Here is a 26,481-nt window from a genome sequence, read left to right as displayed (position 1 = left end):
TTTTGGCCCCTAATTCCTAAAATGTTGAGACCAAAACTCCCAAAATCAATACCAACCTTTCTTTTGTGGTCATAAACCTTGTGTTAAAATTTCATAGATTTCTATTCACTTTTACTAAAGTTAGAGTGCGAAAACTAAAAGTATTCGGACGCCGATGACGACGACAACGACGCCAACGTGATAGCAATATACGACGAAAAATTTTTCAAATTTTGCGGTCGTATAAAAACTTAACTATAACCACTGAACCATGAAAATGAGGTCAAGGTCAGATGACACCTGCCAGTTAGACATGTACACCTTACAGTCCTTCCATACACCGAAAATTCTAGATCTATTGCTTATAGTATCTGAGATATGGACTTGACCACCAAAACTTAACCTTGTTCACTGATCCATGAAATGATGTCAAGGTCAAGTGAAAACTATCTGACATGAGGACCTTGCAAGGTACGCACATACCAAATATAGTTATCCAATTACTTATAATAAGAGAGAATTTAACATTACAAAAATTCTTAACTTTTTTTTCAAGTAGTCACTGAACCATAGAAAATGAGGTCAAGGACATTGGACATGTGACTGACAGAAAGTTCGTAACATGAGGCATCTATATACAAAGTATGAATCATCCAGGTCTTCTACCTTCTTAAATATAAAGCTTTTAAGAAGTTAGCTAAAGCCGCTGTCGCCAGATCACTATCCCTATGTCGAGCTTTCTGCAACAAAAGTTGCAGGCTCGACAAAAATCATGAACAAAAAATGAAGATTTTATTATGAAGATTTTATTATGATGATTCAAATGGAACAAATAGAACACTAATACAAGAGCTGTTCCTTTGCTTTTACATGTGCTTTTTTGCTGTGCATGTTCTGATTTTGTGTCATGAATGAATACCCCTTAACCTTTGTTTTCTATTAATGTTATAATGAGACCACATTTAAATAAAGATATTTACTAAGAGTTTAGGGAATTATATCCCTGATTTTACACACCAGAACAACAACAAAACAAGATCCCACACTCTGAAATCTCATCTGCTTTATCATTATAATTGAACTTATGTTCTAAGTCTTGAAGATCAAGGTTTTACAAAAGGTAACATTATCAATGACTCATGCAAATAAAGTCAGATCAAATGATTAAACACAAAGCATACAATGAGGAGATAAATTTACAACTGTACTGTGACGTCAAATATTTATGGTAATAGTATACATTTTGTGTGTATATACGATGCTATGAAATATCCCAGTGTAATTATTAGGATGAAAATGGTAAGTCTTATACAATGACACTAAATGACAAAATATTAGAAGTTTGTCATACATTTTAGAATGCAACTCATGACAAAAAAATATCAGAAATTTCTAAACATTCTAAATTATCCATTCTCTATTTCATTTTGCTTATCTTACATACTTTATGACTACCCATAAGTTCCCATGAAAATGACCATGCTTCTGTTGAAATTTGTGCTTTAGTTAACCATTCATGTATCTGTGGATGAACCATAGACTGCTGGTAAAACTGGAGCACTGCCTAAAATAATAAAATAAGAGAAAATGATCAAATGTATCAAATATCTTTTGTCTATATATTTAATGCATTTTCAAAGAAAAAACACTTTAAAGCTAAGACAAAGAGAGTTGCACTTTGTAGCAGAGCATGGATTACCACAAGCATTTTAAGTATGTTGCTCCTCTGCTATATGTCTTAAAATACATTAATAAAAACAAAATATCTGACTATCAACAGTCTTTCATTTATACCAACAATTTGGCTGCATTGTTACTATTCATATTACAAAATGTCTTAGATTTCAATCCTTTCCCTTTTAATATAGATTAGTGACCTAACTAATTGTATAAAGATTCATTAAAAAAATACACTGATAAATATATAACAAAAACCCATGAGCAAACAAACCAATTGTAAACAATATTGTATCAAAATATTTTCAAATTACTTCAAACACAAATGGAAGCTTGAAGTACATATGTACTTGTTGATAATATGCCATTCTACAATCCCATTAGGCATATGTGTGGCTGTACAGTGTACTTTAGTGTAGTTTCGTTATCAGCACTGGAAGATATATTCTTGTGAAAAGCCATGAAAAAACCCAAAAAATATTTGCAAAATTTCAAAGAAAAAAAAAAGGTTCATCTTAGCCTTGCTACAAACAATAATTTAGTAAATTGATGTTCAGTCCTATATACCACACACTGTTGTTTATACAACAATAATACTAGTATATTAATTATAATTATATTAACTATATATACATTGTATACAGAGCAAATAAAAAAAGCATTAATGATGTATACAGTACCAAATTTACTATGCCAGAAGACTTTTGACAATGAACATGATGAATGTCTCTTTAGTGATGCCTCAGTGATATTGTTTGCCTTAAATTAGTGGAGAATAAAGGCTTTTTCCCCTGGAGAAGAATCCCAATTTGAAAAAAAAATGGCTTAAAATTATTCCCCAAAAGACAATTTTTTTCCCAAACAGTGCTGTCTCAGTAGAAATTGTGCATGAATTTAAACTGAAAAACACTCATTTAAACATTTTTCACCCCTAAAATGACTATATTTGCAGATTTGAGGGTCTATTTATGTATCATCACTGACAAAATGAGGTCTTATTTTAAAGCAGGGTTTGACTCTTGAAAATGGCTCTGTAAATTGAAGTTTCAGTCAAATTCATGGTTAATTTTAAATTTCCCGATTTGATGAAAATGACGCATATTTTCCCAAAAAAAACCGGGTAGAGGTAGTTTGAAAAAAGCCAACAATATCACTGTGCCTAAATATTTGAAAATCCAAAACTCATTCAAAAACAAGTATATTATATGGCTTATAAAATCATCAACAAATTATCTCAATACAACTATTCTTGACAAGACAATTGCCTCCTTTAAAAAAAATTAGCAGACCAAGAAAAAATGTTTTATCTATAAAACTGATAAATCACCTGTTCTACATTTTCTGCAGTGTAAGCCATATTGAAATTGATGTACTCAGTTATCTAGAACCATTTCACTCTCATCTCAATTGATACACCTAAAAAGTAAAGAGATTTAATGAATCACTCTAATAGAAGTGAAACTATCATTTTAACAGAACTTAAACTGAAACTTAGTATTGTCATCTCTATATGTGAGATCAATTTGAATTTAACTATATAAATTTGCATATGTGTAGGACATCATTCGTAAATATAAATCAACATGCAGACATCTTATCCATTCAGGTATTTCACATCTTTTATGGTTATGTTCAATACAAAGCACAAAAATGTTGACATTCACCTCAAAAGTTGTCCAAACCTTTAAACAGATTTATTTAGAAGGGATTTAGTTAAGATATTGTTGTCAGATTAAAAAGATGGCACAATTTGGTATAAATATTGATTCACCTATAAATAGGGTCCTTGCATCTGAATTCTGAAATATACACATTTATTCTAAAATCAGTTGTTGGCATGATACAGGTTATGTTCTTCTCCTACTTTTTATGATGGTATGATTCTAAACCCCTAATGGGTGCTTGATGGAATAATTTACCACTCGAAATAAAAAATGTCCTAATGTGGAATTATTCAAGAAACATAGTTATAATCATTTTCTTGAAAATTATATGCAATTCAAAAATTTGTTTTTCTCTTACAAAACTATATCAAATATTGTCATTTATTACCCTTTGAATATTTCAATGATTGAATTGTTGTATATACTAGTAATATATATTGTAATTTAATGTATCAATATTAACTGTATGCATGTATTTTGTTTGAGGGCCTCAATGAAAATTAGACTATTTCTAATTGAGTTACTCTCTTTAAATAAAGAATTTATTATATTCTCAAATTGTCACATGATATAATAATCTTTCAATCTGTTTAATTGAGTTCTGGAGCTGGCATGTCAGTAACTGCTAGTAGTTCCTTGTTAATTTATGAAACATTGTCATTTTGCTTAGTTTCTTTTGTAACCTATTCTGACATCAGACTCTGACTCTTTTAAACTGAGGTTTACTGTTCGTATTGCTATGTACATGTTATTAAAAAGAAGATGTGGTATGACTGGCATTGAGACAACTCTCCACAAGAGACCAAATGACAATAAAATTAAAAATTATAGGTCACGTTTCTTTGATCCACATTGGGCTAGAGGTACATGCATAGGGGGGGGGGGGAGATCTCACAAAACATGTTTAACCCCACCTCATCTTTGAGACCTGTCTCAAGTCAGGAGCCTTGGTCATTTGTTAATTTTATTCATTTAATGTGACGTTGATTTTTCATTAAACTAGTGCACATTTTGTATGAGGGCCGACTCCAGGTGCAAGATTATCTCACTGTGTTGAAGACTTATGGGCAGGCTTCGGCTGTTTGGTTGGGTTATGTCTCTTTGGCACATTCCTTATTTCCATCCTTCATTTTATGATCAATTTCAGTGTGTAAAACACATGTTTCTGGTACCTATTAAATCTAATTAGAATAACACAGGCACTTGTTTACTAACCATGGCAAGATCTACTATCCCTATATATTACCCTTCTCGTAATATATAGAAATAGTAGATCTTGCCATTGATAGAAGGCACTTGCTCCTTGTTCTTTATATGTTGCGTGTGCGACAATACCTCAAAGTGTTTAAGATCATCAAAGGGAAAGGTCCATAATCAAAAGGGATGAAACAATATAAGTTTATTTTGTATCATGATTAAGATCAATAACATAAGTTGACAATTTATTACTAGAAAATATGATGCATACAAAAAAACGTGACAGACAGATATTTTTTTCAGTTTTCTGTCATCGGGATATCCCTATGTGACAAGAAGAACATGAACTTGTGCAATTATCTGGCGCGTATTAATATATGTCTATTCATTTCCTTACCATTATTCATTAAATAGAGTTTTTTGTTTCAACTTTTAGGTTTTAAACCTTTTTTTCACACTTTCAGCTTGATGGTATCGGGATCGTTCGCCCTAATAACATGTTCGCCCTGAGTACGTTCGCCCTGAGGTCGTTCGCCCAGAGAGTCCGTTCGCCCTACTAAAAAATATTGATATTCAGGGCATTGAAGTTGAAAAAACTTATTCAGATATTTCTATGGTATATATTCTTGAAATTTATCGAAACATGGAAATATTTAAAAGTTTATGGCTTGTTTAGGATCGTTAACTGTTCAATGACAAAATAATTTGGATCACTGATTATTTTGATACTTGTCTTTTGATGGATTATTAATAAAAATCAAACGTTTTGTTTTGATAAAATATTCAGCTTGAAATTAATAAACACAATGATGTACGAACTGTAAATCATGAAACGGATTTACAAGCTCATTATTATACTCGGAGACAGTCCTAGTCTCAGTTATACTGCATACATTCATGATTGACTGAATACAATTATTTTGTTAACAAATATCAATAGAGAGAAATACATTGTATACCAATTCTACTCTGTAAATCAAAGAGAAAATGATAAAATGATTGCGGCAATATAAATATTCTGTCAATTTGTTAACAAACTTTAACATATTTTGTTCAAATACTTAAAATTATACGACTGGACAACAAACAGAAAAAAATAAAAATCTGGGCGAATGGACCCTGGGCGAACAGGTATCAGGGCGAACACGTATTATGGCGAATGTGAATCAGGGCGAACGGACCCGGATTCCAGCTTGATAGGAACCAACCCGAGATGTTCCGAATAGAGAATAATTATAAGAACGGGAGACGTATCCATCGAAACAAACCTTTTATCACAGTGCCTTTTATTTGGTCCTGTCCTTGTCAATGTCACTTTACAGCAAGCTTTTAATATATTTTCTATATTATTCTTATCTTTATGTATAAAATGCTTAAATCTGATTATATCTAAAATTTCAGAATATTTTTTTTCAGAAAATAAAAAGTAATTATATATCAGAATTGGTCATGTCACGTTTTCGAAAGTTTCTTACCAAAATCTTTTGTTTCTTAAATCTATTTATCAAATGATGAAATCTTATTATATTTCAATTTTGAGATCAATCCTTTGAAAAATAAAAAAGTTATTAGCAATTTTCACTTGGTCCTGTCATTCGGTCCAGTCATTAGTGTAACCCCCTTGATTTACATTCGGACAGTCTCTGCACTTTCCCCATGTCAAAATTGGGTCTCACTAATTAGCGACAACAAGCGTCAAGTAGCGATAAAAAGCGACAACAAGAATTATTTTAGCGACAAGAAACGACAAGAAGACTATTTAGCGACAAGAAAACATTTTTTTTATTAGATATAAAGAAATTTGTATTAAATGTTTTTTACAAAAATATACGAGCAGATATGTCTAATTAAAATGTTTTATTATATAGATAGACGAAGAAATGATACATTTGTGAGGAAGAAAGAGATTGTGAAGTTATTTTGGTAGATGAAGAAATTAAACATTTGTGAAGAAGAAAGAGATTGAGCTTCTTTTTTTATTTTTTTAAAAATATAAAGTATATGTATAAGATAATGTATGTAACGTAAGGGTACCCAAATTGCAACGAGTACCCAAATTGCACCTATTCAGAAAAAATAGCAAAGGAAATCTTACAAGATTTTCTAGAGACTAAACAATTTGTATTTTTATGATTTGAAACTATGTACGTCTTTCAACATAGGTAAACATATTTAGATATACACAAAACGTTCACAGTATTTATCAACATATGGACTGTTTACTGAAAAAGCAAAATGTACGAAAACGTCACCATGCGACGTCATCAAAACGTCATCTTTTTAAAATTAGCAAATACAATATATTATAAGTATCCATTTTGTAAAATATGAAGAGTAAGCATGGATTAATATCCAATTGTTCAAAATATTTGAAAAAGTTAAACAAAAGCTCGGTTATTAGACTTTTGAAGGTGTGAATTCAAGCATGGATGCAATTTGGGTACTCCTCATTACAGAATCATGGATAGTTTGGAGGTTGATTCAAACGCATTTTTTATGACTCAATATGGATTAAAAATCAAACTGGTGTACCTATACGATAAAGAAGGATAGGGCTACAATATAAACACAGTATGGACATTTTTTTCTTTATTAAAAAAAACGTAGGTGAAAAAACTGTCAAAATAGGTGCAATTTGGGTACCGTCACGTTATCTGTTTTCGTCAAAGTCAAAGTATGAATAAACGAATGGAGATATAGATATGGAGCGGGCATAGTGGAATATCATATTTTGATTCATTTGCTTAATACTATGCTCTAAGTGTACTCTTGTTATGTCAATTCGATGCTTTATTTGTAGAACTCTCAGCCACGCTTTACAATCTTTATTATTTAAGCGTGTTTCTAGACCCCAAGACGAGGACGCGGTTCTACCTTGGGGTCCATATATTATTTTTTTGTAGTCATTATATAGTGATATGTACATTCTTATCTAACATAATATTTATACATTTTGTAAAGGTGGTCCCATTTTGATAAGCCGTAGATTTTTACCACTAAGGTTCACTGTATTTTTGCCCTTTTTGAAGTTGTAGTTTTAGCATTTTTAATACGTTTCCGTTGGCAAGGTTTACGTGCCCATGCACTTGTTTTGGGGATTGTCAGCCCGCCATCTGTTGAAGTGGTGGACTCTGGGTCCGTGTAACACTTATCAATTCAAAGTTTTAAAAAGTTTTGAAATTTTAGATTTTTAGAATTTTGATCAAAGTTTTAAAATATCAAAATTTCAAATTGTGTTAAAGTTTTGAAATTTTGACATTTTAACCAAATTATTAAAATATCAAAATTCTAAATATCGTTTTTAAATTTGATAGTTTAGGGATTTGATCAAACTTTTAAAATACTAAACCTAGCGTGCAATTTTGATTATTTCACTTTTTGAAAGTTTGATTTTTTGAACTTTTGATTAAAATATCAAAAATAGAAAAGGGGCGAAAAGAGGGGTACCTGTAAACTCTGATGTAAAGACGGCTCTGATAACAATCATTCTTAGCTATAATAGCACGAAATATACCAAATCATTTTGAATTACAAAATAAATAATGAAAAGAAGAACAGTATCCTGAAATTTAAAGTTGTGAATCATTCAAAAAAATAAATAAAATAAACCTATTTAAACCGGATATATCATTTTATGTACACTATGAGCGATCATCTTAAACGTTTTAATCTGTTCTTTGTAAGTTGTTGGCCCTAAATATTTAGCATTGAGCGTTCCATAAGAAGGTCGATAAAAAAAAGCGCTTCGGTCGTAACTTTTAACGTTAACTTTTCATTTGTATCGGTTGTATGACGATCATAATTATATTGACTTGTATGTTTTTAGTTAATATTGTTTTGGTACGGTAGGAATACTGAATGCATGGTGTCCCAATTAAGGTTGTGCTAGTCTACAATGTGGGAGGTTTTTAATATATATCTTATTTTCGCTGAAATTAAGAGTACTAAGATCAAATATTAGTAGATTGGATCCAAGATACTGTTACAAGGTATCTACATAAACTCATCATAGATGGCTACCAGGATATAAATTTTGCCAGTTTTTGCGCCAGACGCGTGTTTCGTGTACAAAAGACGCTTCACTGACGCTCGATTCAAATTACGTTAATGTGGTATGGGAGTCTAAAATAAAAATGATAGAATTTGTTCATACTTTGTCAAAATGTAGTATCTATTGATACATGTTTAAAAATATTATAAAAATGATAGGTCACCGCGCATTTTCTCAAGCTACAGCTTGTGACAAAATGACAAATTTTGTATGGATTATACAGGAAAAAACAACATTTTGTATATAGAAACTAAACAAAATGATAGAATTGTAAAATAAATTAGGAGAAGATTGCTTTCAGACAATGCTTTGAGAATATCAAAAGAAAAGATAGGGTCACCGTACGTTTTTTCCTGCTAAAAGACAAAATAGGAAAATTTCATGTAGAGGCCTTCAGAAAATGCACTGTTTTAGAGTTACCTCCCCTTAAATTGCCAATTTGAAAATATTCAAAAAACAACCAAAAATAATCTACACTTGTAAAAATATTAATATTTATAAGTTATATTCTTATAAATTAGTTCTTTTAAATGAAAATTCACATTAAAAATCTGCATTACTGCATCAAATTTTGCTAGTTTGATAGAAAATATGGACCTTAGATTCTCTGTTTTTTACGATCCAAGATGGCGAAAGACACCCATACCACCTTAAAAAGGCAAATAACGTCAAATGAAATTAAAAAGGCGAAATCAAATGAACGTTTGAATCCAACTTATAGCTCTGGTTTTGTAAAAGTTGAAACCTTTCATATCATATATAAGCGTATACCATAAACATTATTTTCACGAGCATTAATATTTATGTAATAGTTGCCGCTGTACTACATTAATGTACTGCATTAAGGTGGCTCGTGGGTACAAAAATTTCAGCAAAAAATTAAACCTTAATTTTTTCATTACAAATTTTATTTGTTACACTATTAGTTGTTACTTTATGATATGGTACAAAAAACAACCCAAAAAAGTTATTTGGTTTGGCCCCAGATGACTTTAAAAATTGAAAAAGCTCCAAATTATCTCCCTTTGGTGCAAAAATGCCATTTTTTGGCCTTAAATTTGAAATATCTTTTTTAACTCATCGGTGACCTATATTTTTTATTATTGTTTTCAAATAAGCTGTACATAAACTAAATAATTGTAAATTTTAAGCGATTTCTTATATTAGGTTATGTTTTTATTTCGATATTTCCTCTTTTTCTCCTATTAGTTCAACAGAAAAAAAGGACATTAACAAAAAAGTATGCTTCTTCCAGAGGCAGATTTTAGCTTAAATGAACGGTGACCCCATTTTTTTATTTCGTTTTTCTTTTAAGTATATGATAAAGTTCATTTATGAAAAAATATAGCTAAATCCTATATTAGAAAAAAAAAATCATTTATACCCAGGAGCCCCCTTAAGCGCCCATCTATTCAGTTGTAGGTGTTGGCATTTTAAAAATTGAAAATTGTTTTCAAAAGTTTATATCAGCGATAAATGGTAATCTTTTGGGGAATCCAATATATAGATAGTCACTTTTTATTTACTTTGACACTATCACGAGGGGCTTTGATAATGGTACATTAAAATATTCTGACACCCTACTTTTTTAAAGTTTAATGGTTGCTTCCTTATAGACAACGTTTGGACTGGTTATCATATACGTAGCTCCATTATGGGTTCTTAATCAACCACTGTGTTTAAATAGTAAATAAAAGGATTAATGGATTTTTTTTGTATTAAGGGATATCATTGTTTCGTATTTGCATTTTGCTATTTGAGCATTTTTAAGTTATCGTACAACAATCGACTTTGAGCAAACTAAAAGAACACATGTATACATTTTGTACATCCAGTCAGAACGGGGCGTGCAAAGAGAAGCCACACTGTCAGCTGCATGATGGATTTTACGATTTTTGGCCATACACCAATGTTGCTCTCGAAAAACCAGTGCAATGTAAAACGCTGAATTTTAAGTAAAGAATTCACCTACGGAACAATAAAACTGAAATTTGAAAGTCAAGAAAAACAAGAACCGAAACAATTGAAGAGGTGTCAAAGTGAAGTTAAAACATATCAAAATCCATCTATGAGGGCTACTTTGTCCTAGTCTGGAGTTAAATCCTACGTTTCTTCGTAATTTGTTTGTAAACAACCTATTTTAAATTATAGATTTTTTGTTGCCAGTGACAAATATTTCATGAATGTTCTGGAAAAAATTAGCAATAAATACAACAGAGAGAGAGTGTGCATAATGAAGACATATAAAACCTTTCAATTAGTTTAATTTTGGTCTGGCGTATGGCAGTATTAAACTGCTAGCCTTATATATAGAGAAAGGTCCTTTGTTAATTTATTATCATTGTCATTTTGTTTAGTTTCTTTTGTTTCCTATTCTGAAATAGGACTTGTACTTACTTTTCAAGTGCGTTTTACTGTTCGTATGACTGTGTGTTTTTCTTTCTTTATTTGCTAGACGTATAGAGGAGGGTTGTGATCTCACGAAACATGTTTAACCCCGCCGCATTTGTGCGCCTGTCCCAATTCAGGAGCCTCAGTCTTTTTTAGTCTTGTATGATTTTTATTTAGTTCATTGTTATATTTTGGAGTTCAGTATGACGTCTATAATCACTGAACCAGTTCACTTTATTGTCTAGGGGCCAGCTGAAGCACGCCTAGCACAACGTTTATTGCGACGCTATGCATTAAGTATTCCTTCCGTATCTTGGAACTGAAATAAATCATAAAAGGCAATATATTATCGTCATGCAATCGATAAAAAGAAAACAAAACTTTTAATGTTGCATGCGACCGAAGCGCTTTTTTTGGATCTACCTTCAGCAGGAACGTCAAAAATGCGAATAATACTGACGTTACGCACGCATCCAAATTGGTAACGTCAAAATTCGACGATTTACGTCGGTAATCGAGTATACTTTGTTCGTTTTGATTGTAATAATTTTTGATCGATATGGATACTTCAAAGTCTTGAATATGTACGAAATATTTGCTACTGGTAGATACGCAAGCAAATGAACTTTTCGGACTTCTGATTCGGCTTCTGTTGTATTTTTCTTTATATGTATTGTAACTTTTATATTTTTGCTCTTTTCTTTTTAGTTTCTTTATCTCTTTACAATATTTAATTGTCTCTGTCTCGGATATGAAATTCTTTTGTTCTGTAATTAATATTTTACCTATATATATTTACAAATTACCATATGTTGTTTTTTTCACTTTAGATAATTATTCATTTTCTATTTGATTATAACTACTTTTATATATTGCAGTTCTTTAATATCGTGGTTTCTATGATTCTATCTATTTTCGAAATTTGTAATTTGGTTATTTTGTTTTGTCCTCTGATCTTAAAACATAAAATCGAACCGTACTTGTTATTTAAAAACAATGAAATATCGTTCACATATCATATGATAATACGAACTGCTTTCAAATTCGATGGCCTAGGAGGATGATTGGCCTAATGAGTTCATATAAAGTGATAAAAAGCATGGTAATTTTAAGACACGCTCGTGGCGAGATTTGTTCGACTCCGATGCTAATCGACAGTTATTGCATGATGTCCGGCTTCTACCTTTGATGACAGATCAATAAAATACAACAAATGTCGCTTATACATGATGTGGTGTTTAACACCAAAACAAAGAACAAACTTTTAGAAATAATTTGAAAATACATATATGTATAGCGTCCCGAATCGAAAACGTTCAAAACGTAAGAAAATTGCTCAGTGGACAAACTTGCAAGACATTTGATTTGTTAAAAAACGAAGTCCTTTCGACTTAACAGCTTATTAAAAAGTGTGTTATCGTATTGTGGGGTGAAAGCACAATTTCGAAAAAGCACTGTTTTATATGCTACAAATTGAATATTTAACAAAATGACGTTGAAACTGACAGTGTTTTTGTAAAAAGCGGCGAAATTCGACATTGGACAATCTTGCAAGACATTTTCCCGAGGCCAATGCGTTTTTATTTGTGGTGCGAGTGCTGTAAAATTCCGGATTTGAAATGGTCTATTTAAGCACATTTGTAGGAATAATTTATAAAAACAAAATTTAATATCATCTGATATTTTAAAAAGCGATAAATTTTGATAACTTACCATTTTCAGAAACCTGACAATGGCGAGGATTATTCATTTTTGAAAAAAATAATTTTTAACGTTCGATCAACACAAAAAACAGCAATGGCGTCATAAATTATATTAGACTTTTATCATTCATGCGAATTTTCGCGAATTTAAAACTTTTTATTAGACCACAAAACTCCAGCAAAAGTTATTTTGCGAATAATTTGTTACGTCTGACACGCATATTTTTGACGTTTTGGTAATATTTGAATCATTATTTGAAATAATTATGAAAAGTTAAAGAATATTTTTAATATTTTTGTAAACAGTCATACTTGCCTAATCTACGGATATAAATTTCATAAAGCTGAACTAGTTAGTTTTCATAGAAGAGCTATTTATCAAATTGCTATGTCGCATTTCACGGCATTGACGCAATAACGTGCTTAACGTCACTATATTTGGTTTACTGCGCGCTGGTCAGTTTTCACGGATACTTCTAACTGTTGGGCACTAAGAACACCAAATATCTCTGAATTATTTATCTCAAACGCTAACCTTATACAATGTGTAAGAGATTTAAATCAACGTATTTGATCCCGGTTCAAATAGGTTTAATTTTTTTTTTAATAGATGCACAACCTTGAAATTTCAGGATACTGTTATCCCATGTGATGTCTAATATGTTTCATAAAAAACGACTTCTTCTTTTCATTATTTATTTTGTAACTAAAATGATTTGATACATTTCGTGCTATTAATTTATAATTAAGAATGATTGTTATCAGAGCCGTGTTTACATCAGTGTTTACAGGTACCCCTCTTTTCGCCCCTTTTCTATTTTTGATATTTTAATCAAAAGTTTAAAAAATCAAACTTTCAAAAAGTGAAATAATCAAATTTGCGCGTTAGGTTTAGAATTTTAAAAGTTTGATCAAATTCCTAAACTATCAAATTTATAAAAGATATTTAGAATTTTAATATTTTAAAAATTTGGTTAACATTTCAAAATTTCAAAACTTTAACACAATTTGAAATTTTGATATTTTAAAACTTTGATCAAAATTCTAAAAATCTAAAATTTCAAAACTTTTTAAAACTTTGAATTGATAAGTGTTACACGGACCACTCTGGGATTGCGTTTAACTTTCTCCCATGAGTCAAGAATTTTTGCAATGCAACACTGAGCCTTTTCTTTCTCCGATTTAATCTGACATAGAGCTTTTATGCATTGAAAATGGCTTACTGAGGAGCTTAGCTCAAAGTCTCCATGTCCATAAAAGGCGCCATTGACAAGACTTTCTTGCAACTTTATTTCTTTGTGAATTTTATTAGTTAACTCTGGAAGTTTCTCAGGTACATTTCGGGGTGGATGTACTGACTGAATTGGACAACCTAATACCGACGCTGCGGCAAGAATGGTCCATGCGGACGAAAATGCTCTTGTTTTTGCGGCAGCCTTACAAGCTTCATCATATGATGGTGAGACAAGTTCTAGTCTATTGTGCTTAGATGTATCATAAATCAGCTTATTTGACACCATCTCTATACAAGTCAAAACTCTCAGTCTTGTTACAAGACTTTCATTGCCACACATGTCCACTGACAAAGAATTGAAGAGGCAATTGCCATTTGTTGAGACTTGGACAGCGTTTCTTTCTTTAATAATCATGCTTTGTTCATTTAATATTTGTCTAGAAACCCTGTCTTCAACGAAAGAGCTCATTGCAGAATATGTATGGTTTGTCTTCTCAATAATTTGTGTGAGCGGTTCTTTTCTTAGCAATATTTTCTGTACAGTACATTTACGCCATCCGTCAACAAATTTTTACTTGCATAAGCTTCTAATCTACTAATAGAAAGATCATAGTTAAAATTATGATCTTTTGTATGACAACATTGTGTATATTAAAATCACAGCTTTTAGTCTGACTTAAGATCCGAAACTGATCTTTTGTTAATTTCTGGCATTTTTGGTGAAACCATGTTTCACATTTTTCACAAAACACACACATTCGGGTGCAGTTTTTTGAACAGTTACCACATGGGAATGCCATTTTTAGAGTGTAAGACTAATATTGCAGGGTATTACTTCCCTTACTATTTCCTTTGCCCAAGAGGAATACCCTTATCCCAAGGGATTCAGTTTGACACGGCGATGTGACAAGATAAGTGTGTTTCAATATTTACCCTTGCCCAAAGGGATATCATGAACGGACGTGTCCACTATAGTATAATTATACTTCTAATATGCATTTATAGAAGTTCGAGTCGTAACCTTGTTTCCCTTGCCCAAAGGGAAATTGAAACCCTGTACCTAAGGGTTCGTTTGATACCGCGCAGTTTCAAAGACGTACAAAGTAACTGATTTATTAATCAAAGGTAAACTGAGTTGCGTTTTAGATTCTAGCAATTGCTCAGAGCACGTACTTTTGCGAGAATAATACTGAAATGCTGACAATTTACTTTATACTAAACATAAAAGTTGAATGGCTTCAGTCAGCTTGGTAGAGCAAAGGAAACGCACACTCTATAAAATTGAAACAAAAACAAAAATAGGTCAACTTTCCTTTGAAGGATTTATTGAAACAATAACATGAAATATTATTTCCTTTCTAACAGTATAATTCATTGTTCTTGATAGGAACAACATTAGATGTGGCTTCACCCTAAGGTAATAACAGTACACACAATGTGGAACATCAAATGAGATTAATGAGGCGCGTGTCCCCTGTTTTATTGCTACAATAACATCAAATTAACACCTTTTAACTTTGTACACGCGGCAATACACAAATAAAATGATGAAAACATTCACATTTCAATTTTCTTTTCCTCTTGTTTGATTTCAGTTCTTTGTATTTCACAATTTGTGTCAATATTTTCAGGACAATGATGCACAAATAATTCATTTTGCGAGCTTAATATATATTGTACGAAAAGAGTTTAAAAAAACAAATTATAAGATAAATAATATGTTCTAAAACACAAGGAAAAGTAATCTCATAATACAATAATTAAATGTAATACTAGCTGTTATACATAATAGATGATAGAATTTTATGTAAATAATGTTTCATTTTTTTTCTATCAATTTTAACTTTCTTGTCGCTAAAATTATTTTATTTTGCAAATTCTTTTAATATTTATTGCAATAATTAATTTTAATTAAAAAAAAAAATGTTTTTTTGTCGCTAAATAGTTTCATGTCGCTTCTTGTTGCTAAAATAATTCTTGTTGTCGCTTTTTGTCGCTTATTGACGCTTCTTGTCGCTAAAATTCTTGTTGTCGCTAATAAGTGAGACCGTCAAAATTGACGTTTCATCACCAACGGAAATCCTTCACTTGTGATTGTCAGAAGTAAACATACAAACTAATAAATATGGGAGTTACAAGAGATGGAAAAGATGTATTCTTTTATGGATATATTGAAGATGAGCTAGAGTAAGTTTATACTTGTGTCTCAAATGCACATGCATTGACATTGTTTGCAAAATTATCATCTCTCAGTCTGTCAGAGGGCTGTAGCCTTGGCAAGCCCATTGGAAAAGTTTAATACTTTTACAAGAATTACACTACAGAATTACAAGTTCAACTGTCAAAATTATTTCAACTAATCAAATTTATGTCCTACATACATTACCCCATCTGCCTCCTCTTAATAGAGATATTTTGCACTGTTGTGTAGCCACTTGAAATTTTGACGCACACACTACACAATCACTCTTCCATTGTGTTGTCAGATTTTTTTTTTTAAGACGTCAAAATTTTACGGGAACCTGTGTGATATCCAGTAATCGCGGACAACTAGTGATATGGTGTATTGGCTAAATGGGGTTACCGTCATGACAAACAAAGGAGAGTGGGGGGGGGGGGGGGGGGGGGGGGGGGACCTGTATTGTGGGGAAAACTTGATTGATTATATAGGGAATCACTGAAGCATGACACTCGTCCTGAATATCAATCAACAATCAATCATGACAGCAGTGGTCCCCCTTATTAAGTCAGTCAGTGGGCTCCCCTTTATAAAAAGTTCTGGATCGTCACTACTGAAATTATCCCCTTCTGTCAGAGTCTTTTTCAAATTTTTTCAGTTCTTTGATCACATTCATTTTTTGTCACAAACCTATGCTGTGTCAAATATTCAATCACAATCCAAATTCAGTTCTGTTTTAAGCCTAACTGTTATATGCCCATACTTGATCAACTGTTCAGGTTTCGACCTCTGCTGGAAAATCTGGTTTGCTGTCACTCTGACAGCCTCTTGCTTTTTATTTGAATTTGTTATTAATAGGAAGGCTATTTTTGTTTCAGGGAATTGCAGCATGATATAAAAGAGGAAGTAAGATCAGAATCTAAGAAAAGACGTGTAAATAGAAATCGCATATTTGCAAATACATATGATAACAACATCAACTATGTATGCAGGAAGAAGACAGGAGCCAAACAGGCTAGGAGAGTTGAAAACAGTAATTATTTTCACTTTAAGTAAAAGATTAATTAATGAAAGCCATACAGCATTTTTATGCCCCCATTGCAGATGAAGGCTTCTTAAAATATAGTCATCTTTATTATTTATAAATGCACATGGGGAATTCTGAATTTGCAACTACAATGTACAAAAAACTCAAAATTATATTTTTACAATTTGTCTTTTGTTTTATCTTTTTATCTCAAACAAATATAATGAGACTTACATAAATTGCTTGTTTCCACCAATCAAGTCCTAGTTATGGTGATGTCATTGTTACAGTTCTAGAGTTATGTCCCTTTATAAATGGAAAAAATGCTTCATTTGCTGGTAGTCCTTTGATTTAGAAAATTCTCTCAAGTATTAAAACAGTTTCCACACATTTTTTTGTCATGATGAATGAAGATATTGTTTTGATATTTGTTATATAGTTTAACCATGACAAGTTATAGATCAAGTTAGAATTTTGTTGGGTTGTATTTTATCAGGAGATATTGTGACTATTTGGAATAGAAAATATTATAAATGACTGGTTGAGCTAGATTTTTCTTCTAGTACAATAAATTTTTAGCTGGTTGGGGACTATGTATTTCCATGCAGGGGCTGATCCAGTCATTTTAAAAAGGGGGGGTCTCAACACAGGACAAAAGGGGGGGGCATCAAACTATATGTCCCCTTTCAAATGCATTGATTGTCCATAAAAAAGGGGGTTCTAACCCCTCGAACTCTCCCCCTGGATCCGCCACTGCCATGCAGAATGCTCATTAATTGGCAGGTAGCTTATATCAAGTGAGGTAATATTTTTACTATGCTGTTTCAAAAATATTTAGCAAAAGAATATCCATGGTTAGCTGGTTTCATTAGAATGCAGCTGGTTTAACTGGTTTTATGCTATTTATCTGTGCTTATTTGGATTTAATGTGGTGTATACATGTATAAATGAATGCAATAACATTTACACACCCAGAGACTGATCATGAACTTCAGGCTAATCATGTATACTTATATTGCAGTGAAGTACCTGCTTAATTTGAATGAAAAGGATGATGGCACTTCAATTGATATTGAAACTGATTTGTTTGAACCATCAGTTTCTCACTTTGCAGAATTGTTCATGGAGCAAGAGAAGATGCAGGTTTGTTCTTGTTTGTTCTGTATTCAGACAAAAGAAGATCAATTTGTACAGCATATATATATGAGTGTGGATAAAAACCAATGAAGTAAAGATTGTTAAGTGGACTATAGAATAACTATAACTTTAGTTTATTATCTAGTGAAAGGTAATAAATATATTTACAATGTTTTACTATCCAATCAAATCATTGAATTGATTGTTGACTTAATGTTGACTTAAAAACCTCTTGGACTATTTTGTTTCTATAATTTTACAACAATAACTAGAGAAATATTCATGATTTACTAAACAAACAAGCAAACAACTTTTATGTTATAGTTATACACTCTAATAGTTAGGCTGTAATCAAATCAAACAGTTGGCACTATGCATAAAATTATATTTGTCATTGTTAGCATTTGTAGCCATTCAATATCTCATTCAGGTAGTAGCGTAGGCAACACATATCTTTTATGATAGACACACACCTGTAAAATAGTTTCTTTTATCATTATATATAGATTTGGAATGATTTCATCAACTCATCAGAAGATGAACAGCAGCAGTTTTTGACAAGAGCGGAAATAAAAGATTCGAGGAAGAAACATGACGAAGGGGACAACACTGACAGCAGTGATCTTGATGAAACATGGGAAAAGGTGGACATGAGATCATGTACGGGTTATAACTTATCTGTCTGTCCTGTAATGTAGGGTTTGTCTACATCAATATGCAGATTACCTGTAGATATATGACGAAAATGTCTTTGTATGTAGTTCTCTTCTACATGTATGACATATTTTGTCCTTACAAGATATAGACAACTTCTTCATTTTTGTCTTTGAAACTGAGGTAAAATGTTTTGAACTTTAAAGAGCACGTTGTTATTTCTAATATTTATTTGAATGTTTAAACTAAAATAAAGCACCATTTTGAGATGCTAAGTCTTGCACTAGTTATATATATTGTTAAGGTTTGTTATCTCAAACAAATTTAAGAAAAAAGAAGCTTCAAAATGGTTTTGAATTTTGTACAGTTATATGACAGGTCCTGAAAACTTTGAATTAGGTTAAGGTAAATTGAGTTTGATATGGTAATAATCAGCTTAGGAAATTTTGACTTTTGTCATGATTTTTTTTGTAGAATTTTTTTCAGGATATACATGTACACATGCACTGTACATTGTTTGTGTTAGTTCTATACAGTCCAATAAAATTGTAGATTTTCTGTAGACTTATGATCCTTTGACTTAGAAAATTCACTAAATATTCAGTTTTCCACACTCTTTTTGTCATGCTTGAAGATATTGACTTGATATTTGTTATATTGTTGACATCATGAAAATTTATAGATCAAGGTAGAATTTTGTTCCAATACAATGAATTATTAACTGATAGTTAGGAGATAACTGTATTGTATTTTAAGCTCCGACGGCATCAATTGGGGGTCGCAAATTAACTTTACTGGCGACGCGTTAGCGGAGACAGTAAACAGGTATTTGCGACCATCAAATCCCCAATTGATGCCGTCGGAGCTTAAAATACAATATTGTTATCTCCATTCTATTGAAACTGACAGAAAACAACGTTAAAACATATATTTAAAATCTGTCATATGCCGTCTGCGCTTGCTCAACGTCCCATAACATCAATTGTCAATTGATGCCATGTACGAAAGTGACGTTATCCAATCAAAATGAACGTTACAAAGGTTGTTGCATTAGAATGGACTATGTATTGCCATGCAGGACTCACAGAATGCTTTTTAATTTTACGTATGATAATTGTAGTTGGCAAGTCTATAAAGTTTTCTATTTTCAGTACTGTAGAAAATCAAGTGTTGAAACTAGAGATAAATTATTTACATTTGTTTTAACGCATTCAATTTTAAAATCTTGATTATATACTAAGTATACTTTACTTTAATAAGATGACACTTATCTTTCAAATTGTTATTCTTCAATCTGTAATGAAATATTGTTGTAATTATTATTCAAAGTTTTTTTTTGGCTTGAAGTTAGCAAACATTATCTACAATACAAAATTATTTTTTACTTTGTAGCTCATCCAAGCTTTAGTGCCAAAGAATGCTTTCAGAAAATTGATAAGAATATCAAATCATTCTTGAAGAGAAGACATGTTCCAATGGTTTGTATATTTTTAGTACAACTTTTAGCTCACTTCTACTAAAGGAGAGTTTGATTTATTCATCCTTCATGTTTGTCATCTGACATCTAATGTATCTTTTAATATGTCTTTGCTAAAGGAACATGCACATTCAAGACTATACATTTTTAGCCATCTATCTTGAAAGCTTTCCAACTTGTAAGGAATCATGAAGGCAGTCTGAATTGTGCACTTCGGTGGTACAAAAAAAATGTATAAAAAGCTATGATGATATTCTCTTCTTCTAATTCTAAACTAATCAAATAAAATTGAAAATGGAAATGGGGAATGTATCAAAGAGACAAGAACCCAACCATAGAAAAAACAACAGCAGAAGGTCACCAACAGGTCTTCATGTAATGAGAAATTCCCGCACCCAGAGGCATCCTTCAGCTGGCCCCTAAACAAATATATACAAGTTCAGTGATAATGAACGCCATACTAATTTCCAAATTGTACACAAGAAACTAAAATTGAAATAATACAAGACTAACAAAGACCAGAGGCTCCTGACTTTGGACAGGCTCAAAAATGTGGCGGGGTTAAACATGTTTATGAGATCTCCACCCTCCCCCTATACCTCTAACCAATGTAGAAAAGTAAACGCACAACAATACGTACATTTAAAAACATGGTTGTCAGGGGGAATAACTGATTCTGATTGGTCTATTTTCATATTTCTTTTCCACTTATATCCAAATCTATTCAAACATTATTGGCATTATAAGGTAAGGAAACATTTAGAGAGATTCTTCATTTTGTATTCAAACATCAAAGACTTTTTTAACAGGAATCATATAATTACGAGAAGATGTAGAATAAAATGAGACAAGTCACTAAGCAACACAAAAACCAAAATGACATGAAGAAAGTCAACATACAGTCTTCAACAAGGAAAGTGGGGGAGTTGGTCAAGGCTACATCAAAGTTGAATCAATGTTATTGTATCTTAAACATAATAACAATTTAAGACCTTTCTTTCAGGGTGTATTAGAGAGCTTGGAAAGAGATCTGTTATCCTTCTTCACAGAGTGGCCTTCATCAGTCTATCTATCAGACTATAAAAGCAGTTTTGAGAGAATGATGTTACATGCATTGTGTCAGTACCTGGATCTCATGTCATCAAGTAAGTATTAAACAATCATATCTCCAGTCAAAAAAGGGTAAAAACAATCTTCTGTTATTCACTGCTTGGTTTGTGTTTTTAGAATAAAGACATATAATTTGTACAATATAACTAAGTTTTATACTTATCAGTAAGCTTCCTTACATGCACAACTAGAAAATGAGACAAAATGTGTGTATTCATGGCAGAAGGTTTTAAGAGCAAATTTTCTATAATTTTTTATAAATTGAACAGTATATTACTGATAGATAGACTCTGTTTTTGCAGCATACCTTTACAGACAGTCCCTGATAAAAAAAAAAATATATAAATTTGAAACAAATGTGTTGTAATTTTAAACATATAAACAGGTGAAAAAATAAACAACTCAATGTTTTTTGCCAAGGTAATAGATAGTTTCTATTGTTTAATTTCACTAGATAATTTTGACACTTAATCTGATGCTAGATTTTATTGATAGTTTATTGCCAAGGTAATAGATAGTTTCTATTGTTTAATTTCACTAGATAATTTTGACACTTAATCTGATGCTAGATTTTATTGATAGTTAGTATATTTTATTAATTTTTCCAGGTTATGATGATAATGGGAATCGTCGAACACAGGTAGAAAACAAACATCAGCATTTCTTACCACCATCACCACTGCTTACCCAGTACCTTCTACAGCAGCGGACATAATATAGTATCATCTCGTTTCTTTTGTTCTCAATGTTATGGATTTTTATGTCTGATGTTCTAACATGCATGTATTTTAATGATAAGATAAGTTTATGTACCAGTAATAATCCATCAAGGGTTTATATAATGGCTGACTTATATTTACCAAAAGGTCAATGTATGATTAACAGATTTTTATCCTGTTGCATGTGTTTTTAATGATTTTAATTTTACTTACTAAGTAGGTACAACATTTATATATGTTATTATTTTCACTCATACGGAGCATTATCTGTTATTGGTTGGTGTCTGTACACTTGTTTTAAGTATCAACCCCTTTGAAACTATTTTTACTGATACAAGATTATTTCCTTGTCAGCATTATTAATTCACATGTGTCCATGTCTCACAATTTTCCATATGCAGATTATTTAAGGGACGAAAAGGAAATGATGCCCAAAATAGTTCCTTTCTTATCAAGTTGAAATGTGAAATGGTTTTTTTTAATATATTTTTTTCAAGGGGGGGAGGTGTCAGCTATTATTTATTTGATTATATTTTATTTTTTTGATTCATATTTGAAAGAAGCTGTTCAAACAAATTGGTGTGAGCAGCATATGTCTATGTTTTTGGTTTGTTTCACTCTTACCGAATATTTCACCTAATGGTATTTTTTACACATTCAACTGATACCTAACAAGGGTAAATATTTAAGGAAAATGTCTCTTATTGATCCTGATATCCTAAACCTTTATTGGCAGTTACTGATATACTTTTCAGTGTGTAACATCTGGCTCAAAAATTGAAGAACTATATTTGTGGTATTTGTGTTATTTGTCTTTCCTTGAGTGATTGAGGTATTGGAATTATTCTCTCAACTGCAGATTGTTACTAGCACTTGCAAATATTTGACTTGCCTATATAAATATTGGAAACATGAATACATTTATGTTTTAGATTACTAATTGAAACCTCTTCATAAAGGGATAAATTCTTCTTTCTCTTCAAGCTACTGATATGTATTGTGTACATAGGAATTTTTGTAATATTGTTGACCAAAACATGACAATGTTGTCAATTTTTTTCAATATTTGGATTTGATAGGTAGTACATGTAAATGGTGTACAATAAAATGTACTATTACCAGCTTAGAAATACATGCTTTATCTTATATTTTATGAATGTCTTGTTGTTAACGGTATTGTGTACTAAATAAAGTTATTAACATATTTAGTTAGTGATTTCTTACTTATTTTAAACAACAGCTGTGATGTTATGTCTCTGTTTGCATTATAAATTAGTATAATAACTTAGGTTTATTACTAAGAAATATGTCAACTATTATTGGCATGTAATATCATGGTAAATTATTAATATGTTCATGTCTCTCATTTTCATGACCCACTGATCATTATAAAGGTTTAGTGCTTTTGTCATTTTTTCAGTCAATCTTTTTTTCATAGAATGTTTGTTGGGTATACATATAAACAATAATGTATATATTCTTGAAAAAGAATTGGTCTCACTTGATATTAGTAATAGGATAATAATATTTGGTATATAGGTTACTTGCAAGGTATTTATGTCCATCAGATAGTGTGAATATTGACAATGCAATTTCCCATAGGAACTCCTTTTACGGCTAAAAGTGTACCACTTTTACTAAGAAGTATGTTACCCTAGAATTGAAAGTTCATATGCACTACAAATTTTTTCAAAGGTCAAAATATAGGGCTGTGCTGCATATTTTCAACGTTTATTTGCCCTGAACATTTCAGACTTTAAACTAACACAAATTTTGTTAACTACTCCTACCTCAAATGAAGGGTTGCCACAGATTTCAATGTAAACAATATGCAGATGTATATTTACTGGTACAATTCTCAAGTAATGTCTATGAGATGGAACACAGAGCATAACTGGGAACCAGTATGTAAATAAAATTAATTTTCTGTGAATATTCTAGATCTCCACAAAAGAGGTGTGGTTTTTAAAAAACAGCTTTATCTTACCTCCTATATATTTATAGGAATATGATTGGTTAATAGCGAACTCATGGAGACCGTGTATATTCAATATTAGGTTAGTAGGGAGGCAGGGCTTATTTCAATACACGGTTAGTAGTGGATTTACAACTTCTGCATTGTTTGATTATTAAAAAGTATTGAAAGATCTGTTTAATATTGTTATATCAAGGTTGTTGATAATAGATATTTGTCGTTTACATTAGTTTTTTTAGTGCAGACCAATTGAAGAAGGTTCTTAAAATTGAACACTTGAACACTTTTTATACAGAAATAAGAAGATGTGTTATGATAGCAAATAAGACAACTCTAGTCTAAATTCCTCAAATAAAGATAGTCAGTAACAGGCCCGTAGCCAGGAATTTCCAAAGGGGGGTTCGTTTGACTCACAAACTCAACTTTAACAGTCACAATTCGAACAGAACATCAACTTTAACAGTGCTTATTTGTTTCCAAGGGGGGGGTTGTCCGAACCCCCCCTGGCTACAGGTATGAGTAAGATAAATTCGTTACATAGTGTGCTAGTGACCTAATATGATATATACAGGGTAAGTAAATTCCATATGGGATTCGAGCTTCGCTCTCACCCTATATGGAATTAACTGACCCTGTATACATCATATTAGGTCACTAACACACTATGTAACTAATAGTATTTACAAAGTGCAACCTTTATGTGGTAAAATCTAATATATACTCAAGATACTATAACCATAAGGTCAACTTTATTTGGTGTATGGAATAATTGTAAGGTATACATATCTGACTGTTATATTTCATATGACCTTGACCTCATTCTCATGGTTAATTAGTCAATGTTAGTTTTTTCTTATTATTCTTGGTTAGATACTAATTAAGCAATAGGTCAATCAATATGTGGGTTTGGCAAGATTCAGCTGACCTCTTCTTCTGATTGATGGTTCATAAGTCTCCAAAGATTTCATGATTTTGTTTGTTGTTCAGGTATTATAAGCAATAGGTTACTTCATATTTGGTGTATGGATTGGTTGTATGGTGAACATATTGTCTGGCAGGGTTGGTTTGTTTTCTCTTTGACACATTCCCCATTTCCATTCTCGATTTTTTAAATTGGTCAAGGTTCAATTTTTGTACTTAGGTCTGTTAATTGGATACAATAAACATTATGTTAACTATATATGGTGTTTGGTATATATAGAAAGTGTACACGTCTGTCTGACAGGCTTCATCTGACCTTGATCATTGATTATGTTAATTTTATTTGAAACTTAATTTAATAATGTCAAGTAAAGCAGAGGAAACATTTTAGCATGTGCATTCTTGTTACGTAAGGGCAAAAGCTCTATTAATTCTTACACATAGATATAGGAAGATGTGGTGGGAGTGTCAATCTAGATAACCTTCTAGAAAAGTGGTGAATACATTTAACAGAGAGATTGGCCATCAATATCGATAACATTTCATGTAAGTGTTCAGTTACTATTCGTAACTCTTGTTTGTAGAAAAGACCTGTACATAATGGTTAAGTGATCACCTGACATGACCTCATTCCATTAAAAACCCCAAGGGTTTACTAGAGTTTAAAAAATAGACAACAGGACATTACTCAGTTTGACAGTCCCTTTCTTAAGTAGGGCCTGTGTTTAGCTGTTCATCAATGTAGGGTTTTGAATGGAAATGTTAAATCTTATTCCTCGTGTAGAAAGTGCCTTTCCCTCTGTATGTTAAAGAACCTTGTAACAACTCTTTGAAGAGTCCTTTATTGCCTTTGCAATGGCTTAATTTCTGTCCTCTTTCCATCTTGTCTTTATTTTTGAGTTCCAGCCATTTCTCTGCCTAACTTGCAGAACCTACCTTTTTGTATTTTTTTCAAATTGTTAATTGATTTGTGCACAAATTAATTTCACTGGATGTAAGGAAGCATGTACATGTATATATTTCATTGTTATTGGTTAATATTGAGTTTTCTTGAATATGAACTTTATCTTATAAACTGAAAACATATTCCATTAAGAAGATGAGATATTTTAGTTTGTTTTAGTGGTATGGATGAGCCCTAGAATTACCAGGTAGATCTCTATTTCAAGCTTGATAATATAAATTACAAAGTTGAGAAATTCAAAATGAAATTCAGAAAGACATCTCAACTGACTCTCTGTTCAAAGTGCCAAGATTATACCATCCAATTCATTCGTGGGTAATCATTAGAAGAAAAATGATTATAAAAGACTTGAATAATTCTACTTTTTTGTCGAGCCTGCAACTTTTGTTGCAGAAAGCTCGACATAGGGATAGTGATCCAGC

General features: G+C 31.6%; 2 protein-coding genes across 2 annotated transcripts in view; one reads left to right on the top strand and one right to left on the bottom strand.

Annotated features, from left to right (window-relative positions):
* The window catches only part of LOC134689897 (importin-13-like), a 33,252-nt gene extending 28,261 nt beyond the window's left edge, over nucleotides 1-4,991 (bottom strand). Inside the window, exons 1-3 of the mRNA XM_063549867.1 lie at nucleotides 4,915-4,991; nucleotides 2,984-3,072; nucleotides 1,424-1,543 (exon numbers count right to left, since the gene is read on the bottom strand). Of these exons, the coding sequence (XP_063405937.1) occupies nucleotides 1,424-1,543; nucleotides 2,984-3,013 (150 nt within the window). The 5' untranslated portion in view covers nucleotides 3,014-3,072; nucleotides 4,915-4,991. The remainder of the gene's footprint in view (nucleotides 1-1,423; nucleotides 1,544-2,983; nucleotides 3,073-4,914) is intronic.
* A 10,934-nt stretch (nucleotides 4,992-15,925) lies between these two features.
* Nucleotides 15,926-23,407, top strand: LOC134689886 (R3H domain-containing protein 4-like). The gene is made up of 7 exons (XM_063549857.1): nucleotides 15,926-16,083; nucleotides 16,954-17,108; nucleotides 18,124-18,245; nucleotides 18,746-18,899; nucleotides 20,286-20,371; nucleotides 21,374-21,515; nucleotides 22,089-23,407. Exons 1-7 carry the CDS (start codon nucleotides 16,022-16,024, stop codon nucleotides 22,193-22,195), a joined length of 828 nt encoding a protein of 275 aa, XP_063405927.1. The 5' UTR covers nucleotides 15,926-16,021; the 3' UTR covers nucleotides 22,196-23,407.
* Nucleotides 23,408-26,481: the final 3,074 nt, after the last annotated feature.

The sequence above is a fragment of the Mytilus trossulus genome, chromosome 1 (genome assembly GCF_036588685.1).
Source record: "Mytilus trossulus isolate FHL-02 chromosome 1, PNRI_Mtr1.1.1.hap1, whole genome shotgun sequence".
Lineage (NCBI taxonomy): Eukaryota > Metazoa > Mollusca > Bivalvia > Mytilida > Mytilidae > Mytilus > Mytilus trossulus.
The sequence above is the reverse complement of the archived record's forward strand: the minus strand, read 5'-3'. Positions and strand labels throughout refer to the sequence as shown.